The following is a 24784-nucleotide window of genomic DNA, read 5'->3' as shown; positions in this document are numbered from 1 at the left end:
TAAAACAAGCATAATTTCGTATTCGTTATTGTCTATATTTTTTCCTTAAAATTTAGACAGTTTTGGAGGATTATAAGGCTTTTATACATAAATAGTTTGAATACAATAAATAGGTATATCAACGGCAAGTGATGTCAAGTTACAATACAATTGATCTCCTAAAGGCATGTTCCATACAACCGAAATACATTGTAGATTTTTACACTATTGGTAACTTTATTAAAGATTTAATATCTCATCATAAATAATTTTAGACATTAAAAACAGCTTAAATTATAACAAATTGAATTTTTCATAAGAACAAAAAAACCAATTGATGTTTTGTATAATGTAATAAAATTTACTTAAAATAAAGAATAAACCTAATTTCAAAAGACCGCGAACCAGTCGCTCTTGAAGTCAGTTTTAAAACAAAAAATAAAAAAATAAATCTTATTTTAACATTTCTTAATAATTACTGTATGAAAGGCACTTCGTGGCAGTTTCTTTTATTTATGTAACATTGATGATTTACAACCTTTAAACTCAAAGCTAAGAGTATTTCTTGTTGTCCAAGTATTGGTACCGGCGTACCGACGTACCGACCGCGGGCCACTTGGACGCAGCTCCTAACGTTTAATATTCTAGTGTACTTATTAGTTCATTAATAACACAATCACATTGTAATATCACTCACGGAACTGTGCCCGACACTTTCATAAAGCATTGTCTTCGGACACAATTTATTTCACACACAAGACGCACACTCCCGCGTATCAAAGAGTTTTCGGAATAAAAACAAGCAAATACCATGGTCTGCTTGCTTTTATTACAGCTACTTACTACCAAAAATTACCTATTAAGTTCGAGTATTACACTGATATTAAAATTATACGAATTGTAGAGGTGATGTCGTTGTTCGTGACGTGGGTGTGTGCGGTTCACAATCTGTAATGTGTTTGGGACTGGACGAGGACTGCCCTGTGCCCCTGTAGGCGCCGCTACCGGGTCCTTGGGGGAGTCGCGTCGATCCAGCGAGACAGTCTTCAAGGCTCGGCCCGCTCCTATCGTTAGTGGCGGCTGCTAGAAGAAATAACTCATTAAATATCTATTACCATCACATTTTAACCTTTTGAACGCAACTGTCAGCTTTAGGCGACAAACAAAAACTGAACTATCACTGTCGGACAAGAAAAGTATTTTTCTATGTAGGTATTTGTTGTTTGTCGTCTATACCCGACCTGTAGCGTTCAAAAAGTTATTGCAAGAAGAAAAATGATATCGGAAACTGTATACAATAGAGCTACATAATTACAATAAAAAATATTATATTAAAGAACTGAAACACACATGCTAAAGATTATAATATAAAGAAGAACGAACATGTTTATATTATAAAATTATAATACACATTTATATAACAGTTTTTTTTATATAGAGTATGCACAAAATCTTAGAAATATAGAGTACTATATGTAATATAGAATATTATGTACAATGTAGATGTGATGTCTCCATGTTTGAAGTTGTGGAAGATAGTCAATGTTATGTGGAAGTATTTAATTTTGTACATAAGTAGGTAGGTAATGATGACTTCAGTAGGTAGGTATATGTTTCAAGGTTTTCACTTTCGGTATTTTTTTTTATTAGAGATATGTTAAAAGCCCATGTATGGATGGTATATATAAAAACAAATGTCCCAGAATAACTAAGTTGGTAGAAAATAACAAGAACTATAACTATAAACAAGAACTTCTATCAATTTAAAACCCAGAGCTACTCTATTTTAACCGACTTCCCAAAAAGGAGGTGGTCCTCAATTCAGCCGGTATGTTTTTTTCTTTACTGTATTAAAATTTGTTTGTTGATGGTTCGAAATAGCCCTTAGTATATTGAATAGCTCAGATATAGTTATGACACATTAGAAAACTATTTGTTATAAAAAGTTAAGAATTTTAACACAGTCTAACTACAGATCTAATTAATTATAAAGGGCAAATCTAGAAGGACATATATAGGAAATCAGATCACACTAAAACCGAATAGTGAAAATGAATACCGAAATCCATGACAATATTCACAGGACGGGCATGGCATGAAGTAAGTACGATAACGATGCGAGAGAGAATGATCATCCATCGTCCATTCTTAGATTCTTACCAAAAATTGGCAACTTAGAGTCGAACTAGTTCTCCCGTAGTCATGTTCCTTCGAAACGAGAACGTTAGCCTCGCCGGTTCAATTTGAACTTGCTGCGAATTAGCATCAGGCCTTATTGAGTTATCACTGGACTTGGCTTGTGAATAATAAGTCCCAATTTTGAATACGGGCTTTATATTTTTATCTTGGTACGGACTTTTCGTCGTAGACCGTCTGAAGAAGCCGTCAAAGTCCTCCTTTTTGTAGAAACCTCGTTTCGCTGTTGTTGTAGTGATTGTAGGGCGGGTTGTGAAGTCCTTGAAGTCGTAGGGACTTTTCGTTGATGTGATCGAGTATTTGTTTATCGAAGGTGGGTATGTGATACTGGTTGGTGTGGCGCTCGTCGTTGGTTTAGTGGTAAAGAACTGGAATGGTTTCCTTGTCGTAAACTGGAAGTATGGTTTCTCTGTAGTTGTTGTTGTAGTACTAGTTGTTGTTTGTGCTGTATATTTTGTGGTTTGTGCGGTTGGCGCCGATGTACTAGCTACGTACGGCTGTGTCGTTCCATCGTTACTACGTGTTAAAGAAATACAGTATTAGTTATGTGTGCCCCCGTATGTACACATACTGGGTGCAATGAGAATGTGTTGCTTTCTCATTGGCTGTGCCAGTATTGTGACTATATTCAGACGGTTTGTGCTTTGCTGTATGGTTGTATTAACATTTTTATATTCATTACAATCTTAAATTTAACTTCACTTAGACATAATTAAGTCTTAATCTTAAAAAACATAGAATTAAGAAAAAATATGTAGTAAAAATCTAATATCATCAGGTAGTAATAATTGTCCCATTCATAGTATCATCTATAATTTTTTTTTTTATTTTTTTTTTTTTTTAAACGTTGCCCCACACTAGGATTTTCTCCTGTGTCGTGGGTGCGTTTACAAAGAGTTGCTCCGTGCGGGAATCGAACCCGCTACCCGTTGCGCGGCAGCCAGTTGCCCAACCACCGCACCAACCGTGCAGTCATCTATCATACTTATATCTACTATTTTGTTTACAATAGCAACTGTCTCGCTCATTGACGCAACTATTCCGTTTAGAATAGCATCTATCACAATAAAAGATGTAGGTAACTGTCCCATTCAGAATAGCAATAATAATTATCCCATTCAGATAGCAACTAACCCTTTAATAATATCAACTATCATACCTAGATACGCAACTATCCTGTTCATAATAGCAACTGTCACACACTTCAAAAACGGGATAGTTCCCGTTCAGAATAGCAACTGTCATTCAAAATAGCAAATGTCCCGTTCAGTATAGCAACTGTCCCATTCAAAATAGCAAATGTCCCGTTCAGAATAGCAACTGTCCCATTCAGAATAGCAACGGTCCCGTTCAGAACAGCCACTTTCCCGTTCAGAATAGCAACTGTCCCGTTCAGAATTGCAACTATCCCATTCAGATTAGCAACTGTCCCGTTCAGAATAGCAACTATCCCATTCAGAATAACAACTGTCCCGTTCAGAATAACAACTGTCCTGTTCAGAATAGCAACTAACCCGTTCAGAATAGCAACTAACCCGTTCAGAATATCAACTGTCCCGTTCAGAATAATAAGTATCACACTTGTAATATTAAATAGAATACACACCTGGTGATATTTCCATAGAAGGGGCTCGTCTCCGGCCGCACGTAGCTCGGCGTGTGTTGCGAGTAGTCGGGGATTATGTTCTCGTGCTCGGTTATACACCGGCCGTTTATACAATACTGTAATATTACATATATTTTAGATATTGTTATACGCGTACATACATATATCTACCTTTAGCTCTCCAAGAGCGTCGGCCGAGATGTAGGTAGGTATGTAAAACTATAAGAATTAAATCTTATTTGTTATAAACCTGTGTTATGCACGCAGATACATGTGAGACACAATGTGTTTTTTATTGTGTCTTATACAAAAGGCAAATATTTTTTTTTTCAGACTTCTTACTTGAATACCGTCTAAAATAGATATAGGTTCATTGTTCTAGGAATTAAACCCTAGCTAGAATAACTGATAATCCGTTATTTGTGAATATATAATTCAATACACAGGGACAATATTCAGATTTTCTATTTAAGAGATTGTACTCTATGATAATGATAAAGTTTCCCATACATTTCAGATTATTTGCTCTTCAAAATATTCAAACATGTTTACCTGTCCATCGCCACAAGGCGATCCCTCAGCGGCCGGTCTGTAAGCGACACAGTACCCGCTCGCCGCGTCGAAACAAAACAGCTGCGCACATACTCGCTCGTCCTTGAAACATGCGCTGCAAATAACATAAATTAAAGTTATTTATAGTTTTGCAAACAATTAATTGCAAAAGTCCTTGACAGTCCACTGCTGGACTATGGGCTACATAAGTAAGAGGGGTTTGCCATATCTCCACACATAGCAGGCGGGATGAGGGACGCCGTTTAAAAGGATCTAGGTTTTTCAAAAAGTACTGCTACCTGGTACAATCTATGTAGAGGTTTTGTTAACTGTATACCAGGTCCATCTAGGTATTTCTATCATCTGAGTGGGACCTTAAGCGGTTGCATAGAGTGGGAACTCTAGTTGGCCATCCACGACCTCAGGGAAGACAGGGCACTTGGTCACATGCCGCCATATAACTTGCACAGCGAGGCTTACGGAAGACACACGTCTCTCTAAGGATATGCCGTAACTGGCGTTGCACTATCCGGGCTCCGAAACAGGTGTAATAAGAGGACTCGTTGCCCCTTATCGGTGCTAAAGGTAGCCGGGGTGGATTTAGTGAGGTAAAAATCCCAAACTCCTTAGTCAAACTTTTATTATTATTTTCCCTATTTGCACCATCAGTTGCAGTTAGAGTAATAATCTACAATAGACATCTTATTACGTAAGAAGTATTATTAAAATGGTGTTACCTCGTGCCTCTATCCTTCCGGCACTGAGCGTCTAACGTCAGCAGTCGTCCAGGCAGCACGCGCGGCAGTGAATCGTCTTCATGTGGGGAGTTGTATAGGCAGGTTGCAGTGTCGCCGCTGGAATTGTAAATAGGGAATTATTAATATTTTTTATTGTAGTAGGTAAATATCACAACTATCATAGTGAGATTATAGTGATGTAACTATTTTTATGGTAAAGATTAATATAAAAAAATATTTTTACAACTACCATATCTTGCCACAGATGGCAGCAATCATCTACTACAAAATTATTGTAAATACACATATTCTCTACAAAGATTATTATCATACTACATACTACCTGCTAGATACCAAATGATATTTTGTGGATGATAACATTACTGGTAGATTCTACTTAGTCCTCCAGAGAATATTGTTGTCTCCCAACCAAGCTAATATTGACAAAAATAAAATACCTTTTACTTAAAATAAATCCTGTTTGTAGGTAATACTCACTTCAAAAAGTGATGGAAGCTCTGTACACTGCAGGGTGACCACCGGAATCCCTTCTCCGTGTGCCTCAGGTCAGACATGATGTATCCATCCTCCCACCTACACTTCTCAGCTCCAGGGCCTCCCAAATATGAGGGCGGGGGACTACCGTCGTGAACTGCTCCAAGTCTGAAATGTTCAAGAAATTGTGTAAAGGAGTGTAATGTTAAATGCTTAGGTGAAACTCCAAAGTAGAGATTCAAGTAAGAGAAGGAAAAAATAAGTATTTGAAATTATAGTACCATCTTTATGGGTTAAATCTGTAAGGCCCTAAGAAATATTGCCAGGTCAGGATGTGATAAAGTAAAACTTAATTTTGAATAAAAAGAATCCTCCAAAGGACTAATAGATAGGTATGTCATTGAATTTGAAAATATGAATAAAACATATAAAATCAAGCAATACATTGGTGATTGGAGCATACATCATTTATCTAAGTTAAATAGAAGGTTTTATACAATATTACCTAAAATGGTGTGAGTAGACAAGAATGGGGTAAATAGATGTTAGAGCATTTTTCCAATATTTTTTTAACCCTTTTCTGTATCTATTCACCCCGTTTTACGGTACTGGGGTCAGCACAATACTTACAAATGTCCAACTTCATGAGCAGCCACAATGATGCCGGAGAAGCCACCGGTATCCTCGATGATGGCAACAGAGTTGACCTTCTCAAGTCTCTTGTTCACCACGCAAGCGCCGCCGACGTACGCGAAACCTTTTTTAATATAATTGTGTGAGTATATAAACTTTATCAAGGTAAGTATATTTATTGAAGTTGGAATTTATAGACAGGATTTTTTATGATAATTATAGGTATCCTTATTACAAGACACATCCAAAAATAATTGATGCACTTAGCTTGACTGAATGTGGTAATAGGAATTTGTAAAAAAAATAGGACTAAATAATCTGAGGATACCTATTAGTATAGTTTACAGGTATCAAAATAAAAATGAATAGGTAAGTAGGTACAAGAATTGTGAATTGAGATTTATAAATGAATGCGTGACATGTAAGGACATAGGACTTCGAGGTAAAAAGGTAATAAATATTCATAGGCTAAGGCTACTTACAGTTCGATGATGGATGCGTGAAAAAAAGATTTGTGGACACAAAAAATACTTAAATATGATTAATATACTCACAGTGAAGTGTTGAGGAGATAGGATACACAAAACATGCATTGCAAACATATTAAAACATGCAAAAGCGTTATATTGCACCACCATTTTGATACCGTTTTCGTTAGTAAACATTTTATCTATAGCATGCAATTAAGATTAAGAATATTTTAATATTTGCATATTTATAATTTGTTAATGTCCATTTTAGATATTATTAAATAATATTATACCTATTTAGTACATGTTAATTTAAATTAAAACAAGCGAAAAGCACAAGTAACACAGAAATAGATAAAATATAATCGAAATTTCCCGCGCTTTCACTATCAGTCACGTCACGTAGTGATGGGACTCTTTTTGTTCAGCCAAATTAGTAAGTCGACTACAAATAGTACTAAGTCGATAATTTTCTCCTGAGTATCAATTTACTGAAAAATATCTTAAAAGTAATAGAACTGACAAAACTACATAAAAATATCATGCTATTAATTTTATTTTAGAAAGCAAATTCATGCCTAAATTAATATAACTTTGTTATTTACGTACTCTTGAGTCATTTTAAATGACGGATGAAGTCAGATAGTATCTAAAAACAATACATGACAATGAAAATAAATGCTTAGATATTTAGTCGATTGAAATAAAATAATTTGTATAAGTAAATAGAGACAACGAAGACACATAATAAAATACAAAATATTTTTATGACCAATCTACATACAATGGAAGAAGATTAATATTTACAACAACATCTAAATATCTAAAATGATGCATTCACAAAGATTTACAATGTAGGTAACTAGAAGAAGTCACTGCAGAAAAGACAGAATATTATTCACAAGGTGCGAATATGAATCACGGAGTTGGGTAAAGGTATATTCAAGTGGGGATTCAAAGTGTAAAATTATGAACAAATAGGTGAGGGACTTTGATGAAAAAGGCGTGCTTTTGGAAAATGTAAGATTTCTAACACGCCTACCTGCTGTCCCTCTATTGCACGCATCGTTGGGATATTGTCTTCTGCACATGTCTAGTCTGAAATTGCATGGAAAGAATAAAACTCAATAAGATGCTATATTTCTCTGGTTGCTGAGAACAATCTGCGACAACTCGTCGTGCTATTGTTTGTTCACTTCATTTCACGTGAGAAATGAAATAAAACTGAAATATTTTCACGAAAACAACGTCATCTTGTGCAAGCGGCTATTGTATAGTGTTCGTTTTTAATATTCAGCGCCATTACCAAATCCTTTACCTCATAAATAAGAATAATGAAGCGAATAATTAATGTTTCACTCTCAAGCCGGTTAATGCCGCGCCGATTGACAACACCATCCTAATGAACGTTTGTTTTAAAATTTAATTTACCAGCGGTGCCTTTTGTACAGCGACCACCCTTGCGACGTCGGCACATGTCATACCTGTTGGTCAAATTAGTTTGCTTGTCTTCATAATAAATCCTTGACCTTCACCTTAACTTGTCTTAAGAACTATATAGTCCGAAATTTAAAATAATAACTTTGAATAATGGCGCTAAATTAAGATTTAAAAGCATTGAAATACTTACCAACTTACCTTAGTTCCTGATTGTCGCATGGACAATAAAACAATATTTATAAAATGCTGTTGAGTGTACATAAAACATAAATTCTAAATGCGATCGTAAAATCTTAAATACAGACAGTCTTTTCAGAAAGTTAAGAGAAATTCAAGATAAATAAATCCTTTAAAAATTTGTCATCTTGAATTTTTGTTATTACAAAATAGTAATGTACAATATCGTATACATTGCCATTCAGTATTGCATCAAAATTTATTTGAATAAAATGTTTTGTAAACATCTTACCTATTATTACATAATGTTCCGCGCAATATGAAGGTGAAATTAATATATTGTCGAAAACAAGTGATGATTATCATTTATGACAACCATTCGTATGGAATTAAGTATCTACTTTTTATGAAATTTTCTTAGCCTAAAGCCAGTTGGAGCAGTTGGAGTAAATGTTATCATAGAAAAAATACTATCTTGTATTGTAATGTAAATAACTAAAAATATGACCATTAAATTAAAAATAAACTCACTTGGTGATTGCAACGGCAATGTCGTACACGGGCAAGCGTCGCTCTCTGAACAAATACTTGCCCATGTCAGTGAGCGCCGCTGCTGAGTCAATCGCATCGCGTCCAACACGATTTCTTTCAAGGTATGGTGTAGCATCCCGACCCTGGAATATAGAATAGAAATGATTTCAAGCTTTGAAACAAGACAACAAAGGATAAGTAGGTATTTATGGAAATCAGTATTATGTTACACTAAGTAGGTATTGAGGAAATATCAGTGATTCGAAGTATAGTTCGCGACGTCGGCGACATAATATCCAAGGAGACTTTATTATTAGTCACAATGGTTAAAGGTCTAAAGTTCAAAACCGATTTGTTTCCAAGTAACTTTTCCTAACCTTGAAGAATCAGTGTTTTTTTGTAATTTCACAAGTTGGTAACAAAACGTGTTTCGAGTTTGCTGTTTTTGTTTTCGTTCATTAGGCATTATAAATTCACATGCTTTTATTGGTTTTATACCATAATAATTAGATAACCACCATTCATCTCATTAATATTGCAGGTGTTTTTAATTTATTCAAATTAATTCTATGTTTATGACTTCAGCTCGGTTCTGGTTTTTAAGGCTCAAAATGTTCACATTTCTCCCATAACATTTTGTACTAAATATATTTATGTTGGTCTAATCTAGCAGGATTCTTTATGTTTATTGACCTTTTAAACATCTATTTTTTATTTAATTCTAATATTTACCAATTTAATGGTAACAATTTTTAAATTTATCGATTTGTATTTTATTATTTTTCTTTAAACCCTCGACACAGCATTAATTTAAAATTATAAATACTTTATTTGCAAAATCTTAACTAAAAAATTTTAGTCTAATATAATTATCATGTTTCTCAACTAATAAAAATTATTTATCGATTATCGACTTACTAAGTTACTAATTTAATGTTACACACATCACTATCATACAACAACTGTCAAAAATATCAAATAAATAAAATATCACAATGGCGGGATTTTGAAAACTGAAGTGCGTGTACTTTTATATTTTTGAAATGGCGAATGAAGCAGTGTTAAAGTATTTAGTGGATACAAATCGTCCATATTCTTGTGCAGATGTAACAGTTAATTTACGGGGAGCGTTTGGTAAGACGGCGATTCAAAAAGCGTTAGATGCTTTGAGTGAAGCGGGAAAGATAAAATGCAAATTGTATGGCAAACAAAAGGTTTACGCTGCTATACAGACTGATAGCGTGAGAGAGGATGAAGATGTAACAGGTTCAGTAACTTCATTATTAATTTAATACAAAATAATTAACAATCTTGACATATTTTTATACCTAACCCTATATTTATTTTATTATAGATTATGATGCTCTGTTCAAGTCTCTCACACAAGACTTAGCAGATAAAACAAATACTTTAAAAACAATTGAGATTAGTCTCAAAAACCTAGTCTCAACACCAACTACCACAGCAGCAAAAACACAAATAGATGAAATTAAAAATAGAACAGAGGCCATAGAGAAAAAGTTGGAAATTTTGAAAACCTCCACAGAGGTTATAAGTGTTGAAGATAAGAAGAAAATACTTGGTGAACATGAGAAAATGCTTAAAGAATATAGGTAAGAATATATATATAAAAAAACTTAACTATTTGGTCAATGGAGAATTTTACTAATAAAAAATAGGTACAGATATTTCATTTTATAATTTTGTTTTTTCTTCTTTAGGAAACGCAAAAGAATCTGTAGTGACATGCTAGATGCAGTTCTAGAGGGGTACCCTAAATCTAAAAAGAATTTACTAGAAGAACTTTGCATAGAAACTGATGAAATGGTTGGTTTTAAGTTGATGGGAAATTCTTAAACATTTCTACACTCAAAATTAACAATGTGATTACAAAGAACAATTTACTATTCTGTAAAAAATTAAATTAATAAAATTGGTGATTGTTTCATTAAATAAGTATCTGCACAGAAACCATAGCTAATAAATAAATTACAGCCATAGCTATCAAGAGAAAAATGATTGTATTCACTAGCAATAGAGCTTATTTTCATTAAACAGTCATTTTGATTTTTAAATAAATTGGACAAGTTTAGAGGAAACCTGACTTTAAAGCCTTGTAATAGAGTTCAATTTAGCATAAAAAAACTTACCCTAGAAATAATGATACCGGCGATGGATATCCGTATTCTGGGTCCTTTCAGCAGTTTGTATCGGAGGTCCACGCCGTTCCAAAACGATACGAAGTAACGTTTTATCTGGACGTTGTCGCCACCATGTAACCTGGAATTATAAGTAGGTATGATATTACATGGCTATATACATCGTACATAATTTATAAATAACAAATACTATAATACAATACATATCTCATACCATTAGCGCCAAGTATTTTATTTTTGAGTTGGTGCTTTTTTCCTATTTTTTTTTTATTTTACTTTTTTAGCAGACTGCGCGAAAGGAAAGTGGGTATACAATTAAATTAGGTAAAATAGAATTAGCGATCGTTGTTTGCTGGTTTCAATGTAAGACGATAACCAAACAAACAAGGCTTTTTAAATAAAACTCTTACCTATAGCCGTCGTAATCAACGATGACCAGAATTTCAGGATAAATCACGTAGGGTGCTTCTCTTTTCCGTCTGGAATGAGACTCAGTCGAGCGTTTCCTTCTGAATCGCTTGCCCAAGTGATCTGGCTCCATGAATGCTGAAAAATAAAAGAAATTCATAAGAAAATGAGGTATTTTATTTTAGCGACATCTCTTATGGAGCGGAAGTACTAATTTTGTAATTTTTAGTGGGACAGCAGGTAGATGGCGTTAATAGTTTCAAATGAATTAGGACTTTTTTAATGAGAATAATTTTATTATCGAAATATCTAAATGGATCGAAGGAATCTAGGCAAACAGATTACCTACCTAAAAGTAATAACAAAAAAAATTGATTGATATTATTATCATCTATGCTCAGTAAAAACTGAATAACAGATACTTTATAACAAATCTAAAGTTAATTAGTGTCCGTTAAAATTAAATAGGTACTTTTTTTATTCATAATAGCAAAGTTAGTTCAAGAGTGTAATAGAACACACGTTAACGTAGATACATAAATTCCGTCTTTATTCTTTAAAAAATAAGGACTATTTTCCGTTGTGTACCTAACTAATAGGTACTTTTAGTGTTCCTAATACAATGGATCTCGTTGACTAGATATCGATTTAAGTAATTATCTACCTAGGTACAATAGTACTATGATCAAATATCATTAGATACCCTATTACTCAGTAATAATTATAATGACAAAGCTGTTTTACATCGTTAACTAGGTATCAGGTATCAAGAAATAGGTATCTAATAACTGTCTGTTATAATACTGTGTTTTTTTGCATCTATGCGAAATTGTACGTTTTTGTTATATCTGTGGTCCCTATAACAAAATAATTAAAAAAAGTACCTACATATTTAAAAAGACAGATCAAGACTGTCTATGGATCAAGACCTAAATTATTTCTTTGTTCTTAATTTAAAAATTAATGTCTACCCGTAGAGTCAACAACAAACATTCCATATATAAAAAAAAGTCGAAGGCCAGAGACAACTAATTAGTTTAGTCGATTTTTGTGCGCATAATCGATAAAAATTTACGATCGAGACAATATTTGTAGTCACGAACAAGTTCAAACGTGCATGTGTGAAATGATGGTATTTTGCCCCGAGATATCTTATTTATAATCCGGACTCGTTTTATATTCTTTTACTAAAAAACAATAACAAGTAGGTAGGTACCTAACAGATAATAATGCCCCTTGTGCAACACAACGTTATTCACTCTAACGGGAATTTATAGAAAACCTATAATTAAATTACAATGAACGAAAATACCTACTTATGGGTACGTTAACCTTTCCTTATAATATCATAAAATAGACCTAAAATATTCCAACAGTAGGCTGCCACGTTCGGTTTTTCCAAATAGTCGATTATTCATGAACCGCCGAATTATTATTATTGAGCTTTTTTTTTCTATCGTAAATTTAAAATAATGGGTGACGTTAGAGTCTGACCTTACGACCCCGTCAAAGACGGAATAACGTACATAATAGCAAAACGAGATTTACTCGGAAATCTAAGATAACTTGACATTATACGAACGCTTTTATAAGACATTATAAATATTAATCCGTACAATATTGTTTTTACGTAGCTATGCAAAATTTTTAGCTAAAATTAGTATTGAGGAACGAATCAATGTTTTTATTGTTCTGTTACTGCTGTCAGAACTATTATACCTAATAAAATATTGAGACAGATACCTAGGACGCACGTACTTACGATTTATAGAAAAACATCCTTTTGAATCTAAATAGGTATCGGTTTGACTTTCCGTCTGACAAATACACCTAGTTTTTTATAGATTTCCTGAACGTACTTGCTTATTTCTGTAGGTAGATGATATCAGTTCCTATCTACCTAGGTAGACTGTGGAGACCTACCTACTTACTAAGAATTAACACATAGCCTCTTGGAAATACTCTACTCTTTGCACCCACAGACAATTAAAAATATTGCAAATCATTGATTGTTGGGAAATACGAGACAATGTCAAGTTGAAAATGATCTTTGATACCTAGTTCATAGTTTACTGTTATTAATAATATTTTTACCTATATAGATATCTTTTAACCTTCTGGTTAGGATTTGTCTACCTAAGTGCCTACCTGACACCCAAGATTATACCTACGCAAGAGGCCCGCAACTTGAATAAATAACACCTATTTGCAAGCTAATATTAATTGTTAATTAATGAGTTAATACCTAAGTATTTATAAACACAGATAAGTTCGTTTCAAGTTTATAGAGGTGACATTTTGTATCAAACCAGTTTCGGAGTCCATATTGGATCTTGGATGAAGTTTTGACAAGTGGCTGTTTCCAACTCATAGCAATAAACCATGGGGAATAGACTATAGCTTTAAAGCATAACCATATATTTAAAAACAATGTGTGCGTGAGTTAATAGCGTTGACAGTTAACCATGCTCGTGTTTGTGTGCACAATTGCGTGAATATTATTAAAGTTAGGATAGTTCTGGCTAGGCTAGATAGTGCCCTGTACTTTTTACCTATTCTCATGTCGTAAAATAAAACCAGGTATACCATGTTAGTTAGAAGTCAGCGAACGAATATCTATTTTGTTTTAGGTTTTAGTTAAGCAATGTAATTTTTGTAACTGTCCGAATTTGACAACGGTCTTTTCTAAAGACCAACTCTAGAAAAGAGAATAAAATGAAGCTCATTTGACAGTTCCCAGACCTTATCCACCATTCACAAAACTGCCAAAATATTTAAAAAATCGATCCTATACGTACCTACCTATATTTGTACTTAATAATATGCCAATTAGAAGATCCAAGATTTTAGCGTTGACACTCGCGACTACAAATTATTAGATACGAATAAATGGCCAAAATATGATAATTTTGCGGCTTAATATCACGATAAAATCCAAAAGACATTAAAATGTTAATTGGTCTAACTGTATTGGACAATTTATATTATTTAAGTATTTGCTTAGACTCTTAGAGATTTGCAAAATTAAATAAATTTTGATTGCAGTTGTTTATTAATAAATAGATGTTTAATGTCTTCGCAATCCTGTGTGTAGTGTAACATGTTCTGCCTAGACCTTAGAAAAATAACATAAATCTGCTCAAATATGTACTTAATAAATAATCCTTTAGTTTCATTATGTACAAGACCGAACAATAACTTGTTATCGTATTAAAATAAAACAGACATCTAATTAAATACATTTCGAATCGAATACGACTCGACTAAAATATCGAATGACAATGAGGACTAAAATTAGAGGTGAACTTTACACCATAGACTTTAAATAATTTGTCATGTTAATAGATGGTGAATCATTTTATTTATTTGTCACAAATCATCAGAAACCATTACAAACACATGTTTTGATTGATGTATGAGTAGATATTGAAATAAAAATTAATTTGTCATCGTGATTGGTAACTAATAAAGCGGAAGAACAACAGCAAATTAACAATATAGGTACCTAATAATGCTTTAAAGCTATAAAAGTATTAATAAAAAAGTATATGCTATTGTAAAACTCATGATTTAAATATAGTGATGACAAAAATGTCGTCATTAATAATCAATAAATATTTTACATGTTTATGAGAAATAAATTGCTGTATCAATGAATATTGCTATGCCGTGTTCTACAAGTTTTGAAGTGGACATAAATATAAATAGGCAGGCAGGCAGGTAACTATTTCTTTAAACCTTTAAAAACTTATCTTTTTGTTATGTACAAAAAGACAAGTTTTGTGTTTGTTGGTTAAGTTTTGCCTTTGCGGTTTGTTGCAAAAAATTAAAGCGTAAATAAATTGTTCGTAGAGATTACACTTGACATTGAAAATGCATCATGGCGTCTCATTTTAAGTCATAAACGACACGAACTACGCGTCATTCATTCATTCACAATATTCATCATATAAATAATAATATTTTGTTAAATATTTTCGTTAACTCAATAAATAAGTTGACGCCGCAAAAAAGTTTGATGCGACCTCTGACCTAATCGACTAAACATATAATCGGATTGCATGCACTACTCTATAATTTTATCGATCAAGTTATCAAATTCTAATGTTGGTATAACCTTATAGAATGTAGTTGTTATGTAATTATTATGTTGGTTAATTCATTAAAAGTAGGTGAGTGTGAAGGTTTCCTGACTAATGAATAGTTTGGCTTTGTTGTGGCAACTTGGAATTTTATCAAATGTCATCGACATTCCCTACAATCTATACTTTAATATATAAAGCTGAAGAATTTGTTTGTTTGAACGCACTAATCTGCGGAACTACGGGTCCGATTTGAATAATTATTTTTGTGTTGGATAGTGTATTTATCGAGGAAGGCTATATGCTATAAAACATCTAGCTACGACTTTTAAGAGCAGAGTAGAGCAGATGAAACCGCGCAGAAAAAGCTAGTCTTTGATAAAAATCATATTATATACAGATAAAAACTTATTCTAATATTGTAATTAGATTAATAAAGCCTTTTGTATGGAAATATAATCATTATCGAAAATAGTTCATGATTTTTATATCACTTTAATTGATACGGCATATGAGCATAATCATTCAAGAAACAGATCCGATGTGGCATTCTAAACCGGTACTATTAACATAAGTCGATTATCTCGATTATAAACTATGTGTAATCGATGAATGCGCAATGCACGTGACATCTCTACGAAGATGCACGTGTACACAGATAAATAATAATGGAGTAATATTGGTTGTAGATGTCGCTACTGTTTCCTGATTTATTATGACTGTAATGATTTATTAGATAAATAATTTTATGAGGAATAAACATGTTTACGGGCGCAGAAGCGCGTGTCACACATGTCGAGACAATGTAAGACCTGTATTTGATTTATGTTGTATTTTTAGAATGAGAACTAAAGTGAGCGCGTCTTGTTTTTGCATAACGATGAATATTTATGTAATAGCTAGTCGATTGAATCGAGTTTTAGTCGATTAATTTATTATTTTAGTCGATTATCTAAAACTATTATGTTTTAAGTTATTATTTAATGTTATTGTGTTTGAATTATATTGTGTAGTGTAGATAACTTACCGTAATCTCCTAAATGGTCGTGTTCAGCGGCTCCTGGGTCTCTCTTGATGATCACATGTTGGGCGCCATTAAGCGCCTGTGTTAGTCTTTGTTGATCTTCTCTTTTCCTTTTAACTGTAAACATATTTTATTAATTAATTATTATGTTATTGGCTTACTTACATAACTGTTTGACGAGGAACTCGACTAGTTTTAACCCATACTATAGGCTAGTAGTAGCGCGACAATCGTAGCGTCGTGTGTCGCGGAATGCTGCAGGGAAATGGAAGATATAGTGCAAAGAGTATTTTATGTTTTGTTATTCTTATGAATACGCTATATGTGAAGAAGTTAAATGGCTTTTAGCATTTAAAAACACATACACAATAATTATACTTTAGACCTCATAAGAAAAAAGCCTTAGTAAGATATAATATCAGCACATTAAAATATGGGCATTGACCACCTTACACGATGTACCATTTTTGATGTCGGGGTGAAACCTTCAAAAGGCGCCTAGCTTTTTAGGGAGAAAGCCTAGGGAGTGTGGGATTTTTACCTCACTAAAACCACCCCGGTGGCCACATGATGTACCTATATACTTGATTACATCGAAACTCCTTACCTAAACTGCCTCGTTGGTCGAGCGGTTGCAAGTGCGACTGCCGTATAAGGGGTCTCGGGTTCGATTCCCGGGTCAGGCAAAGTATTGCTGGGCTTTTATCGGATTTTTGAAAATTTCTCAGTAGTAGCACGGAGTTTGGAAATGTGCCCGGTATATGGCAATAGGCTGACCACCTATTACATGGGACTTACAACAAAAATTGTGAAAAGTGGGTGTACATTATTCAGTGGCATTACGTGCCATAATGTACACCTTTGCCTACCCCTTCGGGGATTAAAGGCGTGACGATATGTATGTATGTATATGTCCTTACCTAAAGGCAGTCCAGTATCAATAGACACCATATCAGCCATGCTGGAGGGGTCCATGAACATCTCGTCGTCCTGCGCAGCCGCCGTCATCGAGTCGGGGATGGGGCGGATCACCAGGTCGTGACCGATCGAGCCCTCCTGTCAAACGAGAGACGATTGTTAATCTTGTGGCTGTTGTTTTAAGATTTGTTTTTCTATGAGTAAATTCATGGGAGATTACGGATAAGACTTTGGTTGAGTCTCTGGACCCTATTCTTGTCGTCCACGCAAAAGTTACAGAACTGAACATTTGGTCACTTATCATTCTAGTCACGCAGGCAAACAAAGCCATTACTAAAAGCTAGAACATCGTCTTTTAAAAATTCATTGGCAGTTTCATCTCAATTTTCCTAATTTACTTATTTCCAAATGAAAGTCAAAGTTATTTATTTCAGTCAAATAGACAGCGAAAGTATTTCAGTAGGTAACAATCGTAATACTTAGTATCTAGTTGACTAACTTTACTCTCGCCTTAGGTAAGTAAGGCTTAAGCCGCCATTATCGGTGTCGGTTATCAGTTTGAACTTCCAAATAAAGTTCAAGTGACTTTGTTTCATGTTCAGTTAGTCTAATGATCGTGGGACACGATTCTAATAAAACGCCAGGTAGGTATTATTTATTGACATACATAATAGTTAGATGCGGAGTGCTTTTGTCCGACGTGCTTAAATAGCTTTTTAATGATATAAGCCGGTTATTAAGCAGATGGATCACCTGATGGTAAGTAATCGCCGCCGCCCATGGACATGCGTAACACCAAAGTGTACCTATGTAGGTAGTTATGTACACAATGTAAAGTAAGTAAACAATGTTAACCTAAACATAACCCTTCCTTATAGTCAGGCAAAAAGCAAACTTTAATGTTTGTAAACATTTTCTTTGTTTGTAACAAAAATGAGGAAAATGCATCGATATTGAACAGTGGGGAAATTGCAACCAAGCGTTACTTAGGTATTAGTTTACAGTTTTATTTATAACACTTATTTAAACATGCCTAGGTTAATAAAGAAGGTTGTCTACACTGTAAATATTTAGCGAAAAATCGCTTGCCGTGATTTTTTGTATAGGTAAATAGCCATTAAGCATTCTGATCACGATTCGAATTAATCTAATGATAAGTCACCAGACTGGAGGACAAAATCATGTTAAATTCCATAAAGTGATTTAAAGATGATCAGATACAACGCAAAAATTTAATAAAGACACTTTTTAATGGGGGAAAATAATCCAATGACTTCTCCCGCCTTGGGTAAGGCGAGAGGGAGTGTGAAACTCTTACTATCTAAAAACCACCCCGTTCGTACTCCTACTCTTCGAGCCGAAGCCCCGGTAACTCGCTAGGTAGTCCGCAGTTCCGGAAAATAAGGGCGCTTAAGTAGGTAAGTACTGACGTGGAAGAATGAAAAGGTTTTCATTCTAGGACGACACAAGAGGATGACCATTGATGATGACCAACTTAATTAGAGAAAACGTAATAAAACAGCTCTAGAGCAATTTGCAATAATTTATATTTATGCAGAAAACACCTTGAGGTGTGGGGGATATTGATTGCACAAGACATTCAATCAACCATTTATGTGCACAACATTGTTGCTGCGACACATGAAAACACGTTCATGTTTTATGGGGTGATAAAGCGAAGAGGTTGCCTGTATATGTTTGTATGTAGGAACTTTTTAAGGAACCTAAAGATGTGATAATTTTAACAAGTCAATATAAAACTACGTTTAAAAAGACCGACTTCAAAAATCATTAATTTTAACACGTCTTAAAGTGCAAACCTCCATTTTTTAAGTCGGGTAATTCATCTAAACCCATAGATATATTTTATATAGCTGTGCCAAAACCCTTCTCCTTAGTCAGAAAGATATTATGCTGAAAGCTGCAGTAAAGTTGGCTCAGCTAAACGTGGGATACTCTCGCACATACATACATACAGGTCAAACTAAGACCCTTTTTTTGTAGTCGGTTAAAAAGACCTATGAGGGAGTCCAGTACCAATATCCTTTAAAGTATTCGAAACGAGAGCGCATGCAGCGGTCTGATTGGTTAGTTCATTCGAGCCGTCCAATTTGAGTGCCGAACGCGGTCTCGTTTCAATTATTTTAACTTTAAACGTAAAGCAAACTCATACTAAGTGTACAAGACGGGACCTATGTTAGGTTTTAGACAAATTACTCAATAAAATCTCGAAAGTGTCCATAAAAGAGGTCACATGCTTGCTCGACCGGAACCATAACGTTTGTCACAGATAGATAATGACAAGTTACATTGATCGGTAGCTGCCGCAGTGTTAATTAAGACGTTAATTAGATACACGTAAACTTGTTAATTATAATAATTAGCTTTATAAGTTTAAACTAGTTTCATCTTGCCATTCTGCTTGTTTGAATTTTGGATTAAGATTAACGGGTTATTTATCTAGTTGATATATTTTTTAAGAGAGTAGATTTTTTAGTTGATTAATTGTTACGTAAGAGGTCTCATATTTGATCATTGGTTTGTGTTTTCGTCTTTTTTTAACTACGCTACGAAGATGTAATAGCTAAGCTGTGAAACTATGTGACCGTTTCCACTGATACTAAGCTATTTAGTTGTGCGAGGAAGATGCGCAGCTCGAGTGTGCGATGTATCGATAGTAGGTAAGCCATCCATAACACACATCTATAGCACGCATCTCTCCATATAAAAAACATACTTTAACAGAGTCGTAGCTTCCATCAGTGCTAAGCTATGTAAGTGTATGTATGAATATTATTGATGAAAACCAAACGCATCATAGAACATCTCTGGTGGAAAAGCACCGTAAAGGCTGTATATTATATATCTTTGTAGAAAACTACGTACAATACGCCACAGATTATATTCTCGTTCACACCTACGATACTTTGGGTTCGGCTTGGCTGTTGGCTGTTGAGCAATCGACCTTAGTCTTGTTTGCAAGTCTATTGTGTCTATGGTCCCACAGCCAGATGAACAACTTTGATAGTAAGAAAGTGGGTTTGAATTCTTTGTTGTATTGTAATAATATTATTTTGTCAATTTATTCGTTTTTTAAATTGATATTTTTTAAGTTTTTTAATTGGAATTGCGGTCTATTGTGGTCAAAAGTGAAATAAACATGATTTTTCGTAGAAGATAAGAAAATTATGGTAGTTATTCAGTTATATTGAAATTCAAATGATTTATTTTTCCTTAATGTGACTTAGGTTTAGTATAATCTGTGGGTAACAATTAAGGACCCTGTCGGGCAAAGAATTAATACTAGACTAAAGACTATAAATACCTACTTAAGTAGGTAACTTCAAGACCAAAAGTTGTAGTACTCTTCCCAAACGCTAGTAAGTATAGTAGCCAAAGCCATATCTATCGACAGCTAGATTACCAAGACTAGCCATTAGATGGCAGTCACAAAATATTGTCAGCTGATTTACATAAAACGTCATGCGTAAATACAACAGGATATTACAATCTGTGAATTTCGGACACGTTCCAATGTCACTGCTAAACATAAACTAAGATTCTAGCGACGTGACCCGTCAACATTATTACTAAACTTTTGTTGCTAGGGGCTTGATAGATACTGAATTAATTAGATAGGTATGTTTAAGAAAGAAATGTGCTTCTAGAAACCTATTGATTCGAGACTTAAGGTTTTTTTATTTGCTTATAAAACGTATGTACATTACGTAAGTACAGACAGACTCGTCGTTATGAATTTAAAGTTTTACAGTACCATTTTGATATCTTTTGATATTTGCAATTGCTTTCCTGATTTTAGACTCTTAATCCGTCTAACTTACTTAAACAAGCAAAATCTAACGTACTTCGCAAATTAACATTTAATGAATACCATTTACAAATCAATAAAATCGCTTAGATTACATTAATCTTATTGACATAATTTAATCTTCCAATAACCTAATATGGCGCGGATAAATTACTGACAAACGAATTACAGATGAACTTTAGCTTCGGCTAAACTGACACTGACAGTAGTTAAAGCATGACGTTTCACAGTCTGACGTTTTATGCAAATGGCGCCAAATATTGCAACAGCTGTTTTAATTATAATTATTAATAAATTCACACTTGACACGCATCGTTTGGCAAGCGTGTTAAGGCCCTTTAATTAAGTCGGTAGCATTGCTAATTCAATTTCGTGAAGAAAATCTGTGAGAGACGTCTTAACTTTGGAATTATAGTACTAGAAGTTAGGTTATTTTGAAAGTTCTAAATATGGCGTGAAACAGCAGGCAAGCGTGTTCGAATTTTGAATAATTGGTAGTTAAGTTTATTTGTGACCAGTGTGTTCATTGTTTATGGTTCAATTGTCAGTAGACTAGATTTATATTGAGGTTACCACTACCGTAATGCGCACCTTTGCCTACCCCTTCGGGGATAAAAGGCGTGACTTTGCACGTTGCATTAGGTTTCCACAGAATTTTCCAATTTTTTTCAATACTTACTGGATAACTACGCACAGGTACTAGAACACAATAATAAATAGAAGTTGTATTAACTCACCACAACCAGCTTGCCGTGTTTGGGGTGTCTTCTAATAAGAAGAGCAGCTCCATTCTCCTCATCCTGGTACAAATCACCAACATCTTCTTCACCTTCCTGCAACAAACAACATAAACATTACATTAATATTATCACAAAACCAAGAAAAATCACTATCACTACATAGTATAAAATAAAGTCGTTTTCTCTGTCCCTATGTTCCTTTGTATCTTTAAAACTACGCAACGGATTTTGATGCGGTTTTTTTAATGGATAGAGAGATTCAAGAGGAAGGTTTATATGTATAATACATGCATAATCTATCACCATTGCACCCATGCAAAACTGGGGCGAGTCAAAAATAAATAAAACTCAACTAAACAGAAAGTCGTTAAGAAAAAACAAGATAGCGTCTCTTAAACGTCACTAGAACTGTCAACGTCAAAATTTAAAATTGACATTTACCAAAAAACGGTTCGGAGACAAAATTATGATTATACATAGGAAACTAGACGTGAAATATCGTGGGAATGTAGAGATCGTGATCCGACTGCTCGACGGAGGCTGGGCGTGATATATTTATTTACTTATCTCACTATACGTGAATATGTCTAGTTACAGCTATGCGTTTTATTTTCAATGTCGTGTCTGCTTTTGAGTTACATAAAAGAAGATTTTATATGAACTTTTTTAACACATTCAAAGCTGTGGTGGTCACCGGTGACCGACGTTAGCGGAGGATTTGCCTTCAAGCCTTCAACAGTCTTATATTGGCAGTCAAAGACTTAATGTAATTTCTATCAATGGCATGTCATGTAGACTAACGTTTGCGTTAATGTAGACAGGTGTTTGCCTAAAGGTCAATCTCTGATTTATTTGTTAGTCCAAAAATTTAACTTGAATGACTCAATCTCAATATTTAAAAAAAAATAACATTTCATTTTACGTTAGATATTTACATAAGTAAATAAACAAATACCTACAACATTTTACCAAACAGAACCTTTGCACATCTTGAATCATCATTTCGCCTTCATCAAGCTACCTAGTCATACACGCTAATTTAATATACCCAGGTAAACAAAACGAGGTACAAAACAAACGTAAAGTAACAAGGAAATTCCCAAGTGCAGTGTTTCATAGCGTTATTCTAAGAAACGAACCTTCACAATGTAATATTTTTATACAATAACTACTTACATTAGGTAGAAATAAAATAACTATGTACTTGGATATGCAGATAATCTGTCAAGAAACGTGTAATAGGTACTTAACTTGTTACACACAACAGTAAAATAGGTAGACGTAAAAGTATTTTTAAATATTTTTTACTTTGTATAAGAGTGTCATGGTAACCTTTTGATTGTCAACTAGTTTGATTTTTTTTGCGTTATTTAGTCTGCGTTTGGCCACCAAGCCGCTTACTGCCAGAACGATCGGCGAAGCAAAGATGTGGCCGAAGATGGAACACACAGACTTAGAAAGTACCTATTAAATCTGACCTTGAAATATATATTTTTATACATATATGAAATATCCATATCTATCCATGTTGTATAGATCAAAAAGTCACAATACTTTGTTTGCATTCTAAAGAAAATTTGACTCTTCCCCATTAAAACGAAAAACGACTAGCCAAAAGACATTAAAAACACAGATCATTAAGATTTACTCAACAAACAGCGACTTACAATTCGCAACGAGGTTATAATATGCAAAGTAATATTTTATTATAAATAATAATGTAAAGTTATGAACACATAAATAAAGGTTTTGCTTCCGTAGTGCATCCCATGATGGATATCTTCGCACGATTAATTCACATACAAAGAATTTTACATTACAACGTAAAGTCACGGAGATATTTTAGAGATTTCACGATCTTGCCGTAAAGGAATGTGTAAGGCAAGGAAACTATTATCTATGACACATTCGTGTTAATATAATTAAAAGACAAATAATCCTGTCGTCCTCGCACGATTGTTTGATTTCCGTACATCTTGTCTACGCCCTGAGAAAGGATAGCGCGGGAAAACTTGACAGAAAAATAAAGATGGCGGTTTGACGTTTAAGTACAATTCCGATCGGTAACGTTCTCGTGTGAATAACTTTACTATTATATTTGGAGAAAAGAAAACTGTACCTATTGGTAATTGTATTGATTCTTTAATACAAAGTACTTTAATATGTCCTTTATGCGTTGTTCTTTATAATGAATCCAATGTATTGTCCTTTGTGTTGTAGGTATGTGCGTACATTAATTATAAACATATAGCAATATATAACAATTATTAATTATAGAACAGAATCCTACCCAATTTGACACCATAAAAATGTCACATTGCACTCTCCCACCAGAAACAACATGGGACAACGTTACTAGAGACAAAGTATATGAAGATGAGTCCATCTTCATTATGTTTTCAATAAGGAAGCGACATACAGTTTCGTGGTATTGCGTATATAGCCTCTAAACAATTATCCACGCTGTATGTTGATATGGTAATAAAAGGAATGCAGTAGACGCTTCCTCCAACAATTACTGCTATTACTATTAAATTGCTGTTGTAACGCACGATGTAAAGTACTTGTAGCTGTTATTAATTTTATTAGATGAATTATATGTGTAATTAAGTAATCGTCAAGTAAAAGATTGTAATTAAATGAAGGAGAATTTTATGGTGCAAACGGACTCTGACATTAGACAAATCATGTAATGATAAGTAATCAGTATCATCGATAGACACCAGTAACACAAGAGGAGTATATAAGCGCGTTGCAAGGCTTTCTTTTTCTTTAAAATAAAGCGTGAAGTTATGTTAGTTACAATAC

The 24784-nt window shown here is 33.9% G+C and overlaps 2 protein-coding genes across 7 annotated transcripts in view; one reads left to right on the top strand and one right to left on the bottom strand.

Annotated features, from left to right (window-relative positions):
* Window positions 1-14: 14 nt before the first annotated feature.
* Window positions 15-24784, bottom strand: part of LOC118277092 (A disintegrin and metalloproteinase with thrombospondin motifs 16) — a 155931-nt gene continuing 131161 nt past the window's right edge. Inside the window, exons 4-17 of one of the 6 annotated variants that reach the window (XM_035595762.2) lie at window positions 21974-22069; window positions 17410-17545; window positions 16493-16606; window positions 11386-11521; window positions 10967-11096; window positions 8817-8959; window positions 8100-8152; window positions 6196-6322; window positions 5569-5733; window positions 5071-5187; window positions 4334-4448; window positions 3782-3897; window positions 2140-2691; window positions 15-1062 (exon numbers count right to left, since the gene is read on the bottom strand). In XM_035595762.2, coding sequence (XP_035451655.2) covers window positions 2154-2691; window positions 3782-3897; window positions 4334-4448; window positions 5071-5187; window positions 5569-5733; window positions 6196-6322; window positions 8100-8152; window positions 8817-8959; window positions 10967-11096; window positions 11386-11521; window positions 16493-16606; window positions 17410-17545; window positions 21974-22069 — 1986 coding nt within the window. In that variant the 3' untranslated portion in view covers window positions 15-1062; window positions 2140-2153. Of the gene's footprint in view, window positions 1063-2139; window positions 2692-3781; window positions 3898-4333; window positions 4449-5070; window positions 5188-5568; window positions 5734-6195; window positions 6323-7710; window positions 7767-8099; window positions 8153-8816; window positions 8960-10966; window positions 11097-11385; window positions 11522-16492; window positions 16607-17409; window positions 17546-21973; window positions 22070-24784 lie in introns of all 6 variants that reach the window. The other 5 variants (XM_035595760.2, XM_035595761.2, XM_050696400.1 and 2 more) reach the window with 5 other exon arrangements.
* Window positions 9830-10685, top strand: LOC118277093 (homologous-pairing protein 2 homolog). Its single transcript, XM_035595765.2, has 3 exons — window positions 9830-10082; window positions 10171-10429; window positions 10538-10685. The coding sequence occupies exons 1-3, from the start codon at window positions 9860-9862 to the stop codon at window positions 10671-10673; spliced, it is 618 nt and encodes a 205-aa protein (XP_035451658.2). The 5' UTR covers window positions 9830-9859; the 3' UTR covers window positions 10674-10685.

The sequence above is a fragment of the Spodoptera frugiperda genome, chromosome 10 (genome assembly GCF_023101765.2).
Source record: "Spodoptera frugiperda isolate SF20-4 chromosome 10, AGI-APGP_CSIRO_Sfru_2.0, whole genome shotgun sequence".
Taxonomy (NCBI): domain Eukaryota; kingdom Metazoa; phylum Arthropoda; class Insecta; order Lepidoptera; family Noctuidae; genus Spodoptera; species Spodoptera frugiperda.
This window is presented reverse-complemented; position numbering and strand designations above follow the sequence as displayed.

Coding starts and splice junctions, on each gene's coding strand:
- LOC118277093 (XM_035595765.2), top strand. CDS start 9,860: ATGGCGAATGAAGCAGTGTTAAAGTATTTAGTGGATACAAATCGTCCA. Junction 10,083..10,170: donor AGAGGATGAAGATGTAACAG/GTTCAGTAACTT, acceptor ATTTTATTATAG/ATTATGATGCTCTGTTCAAG. Junction 10,430..10,537: donor AAAATGCTTAAAGAATATAG/GTAAGAATATAT, acceptor TTTCTTCTTTAG/GAAACGCAAAAGAATCTGTA.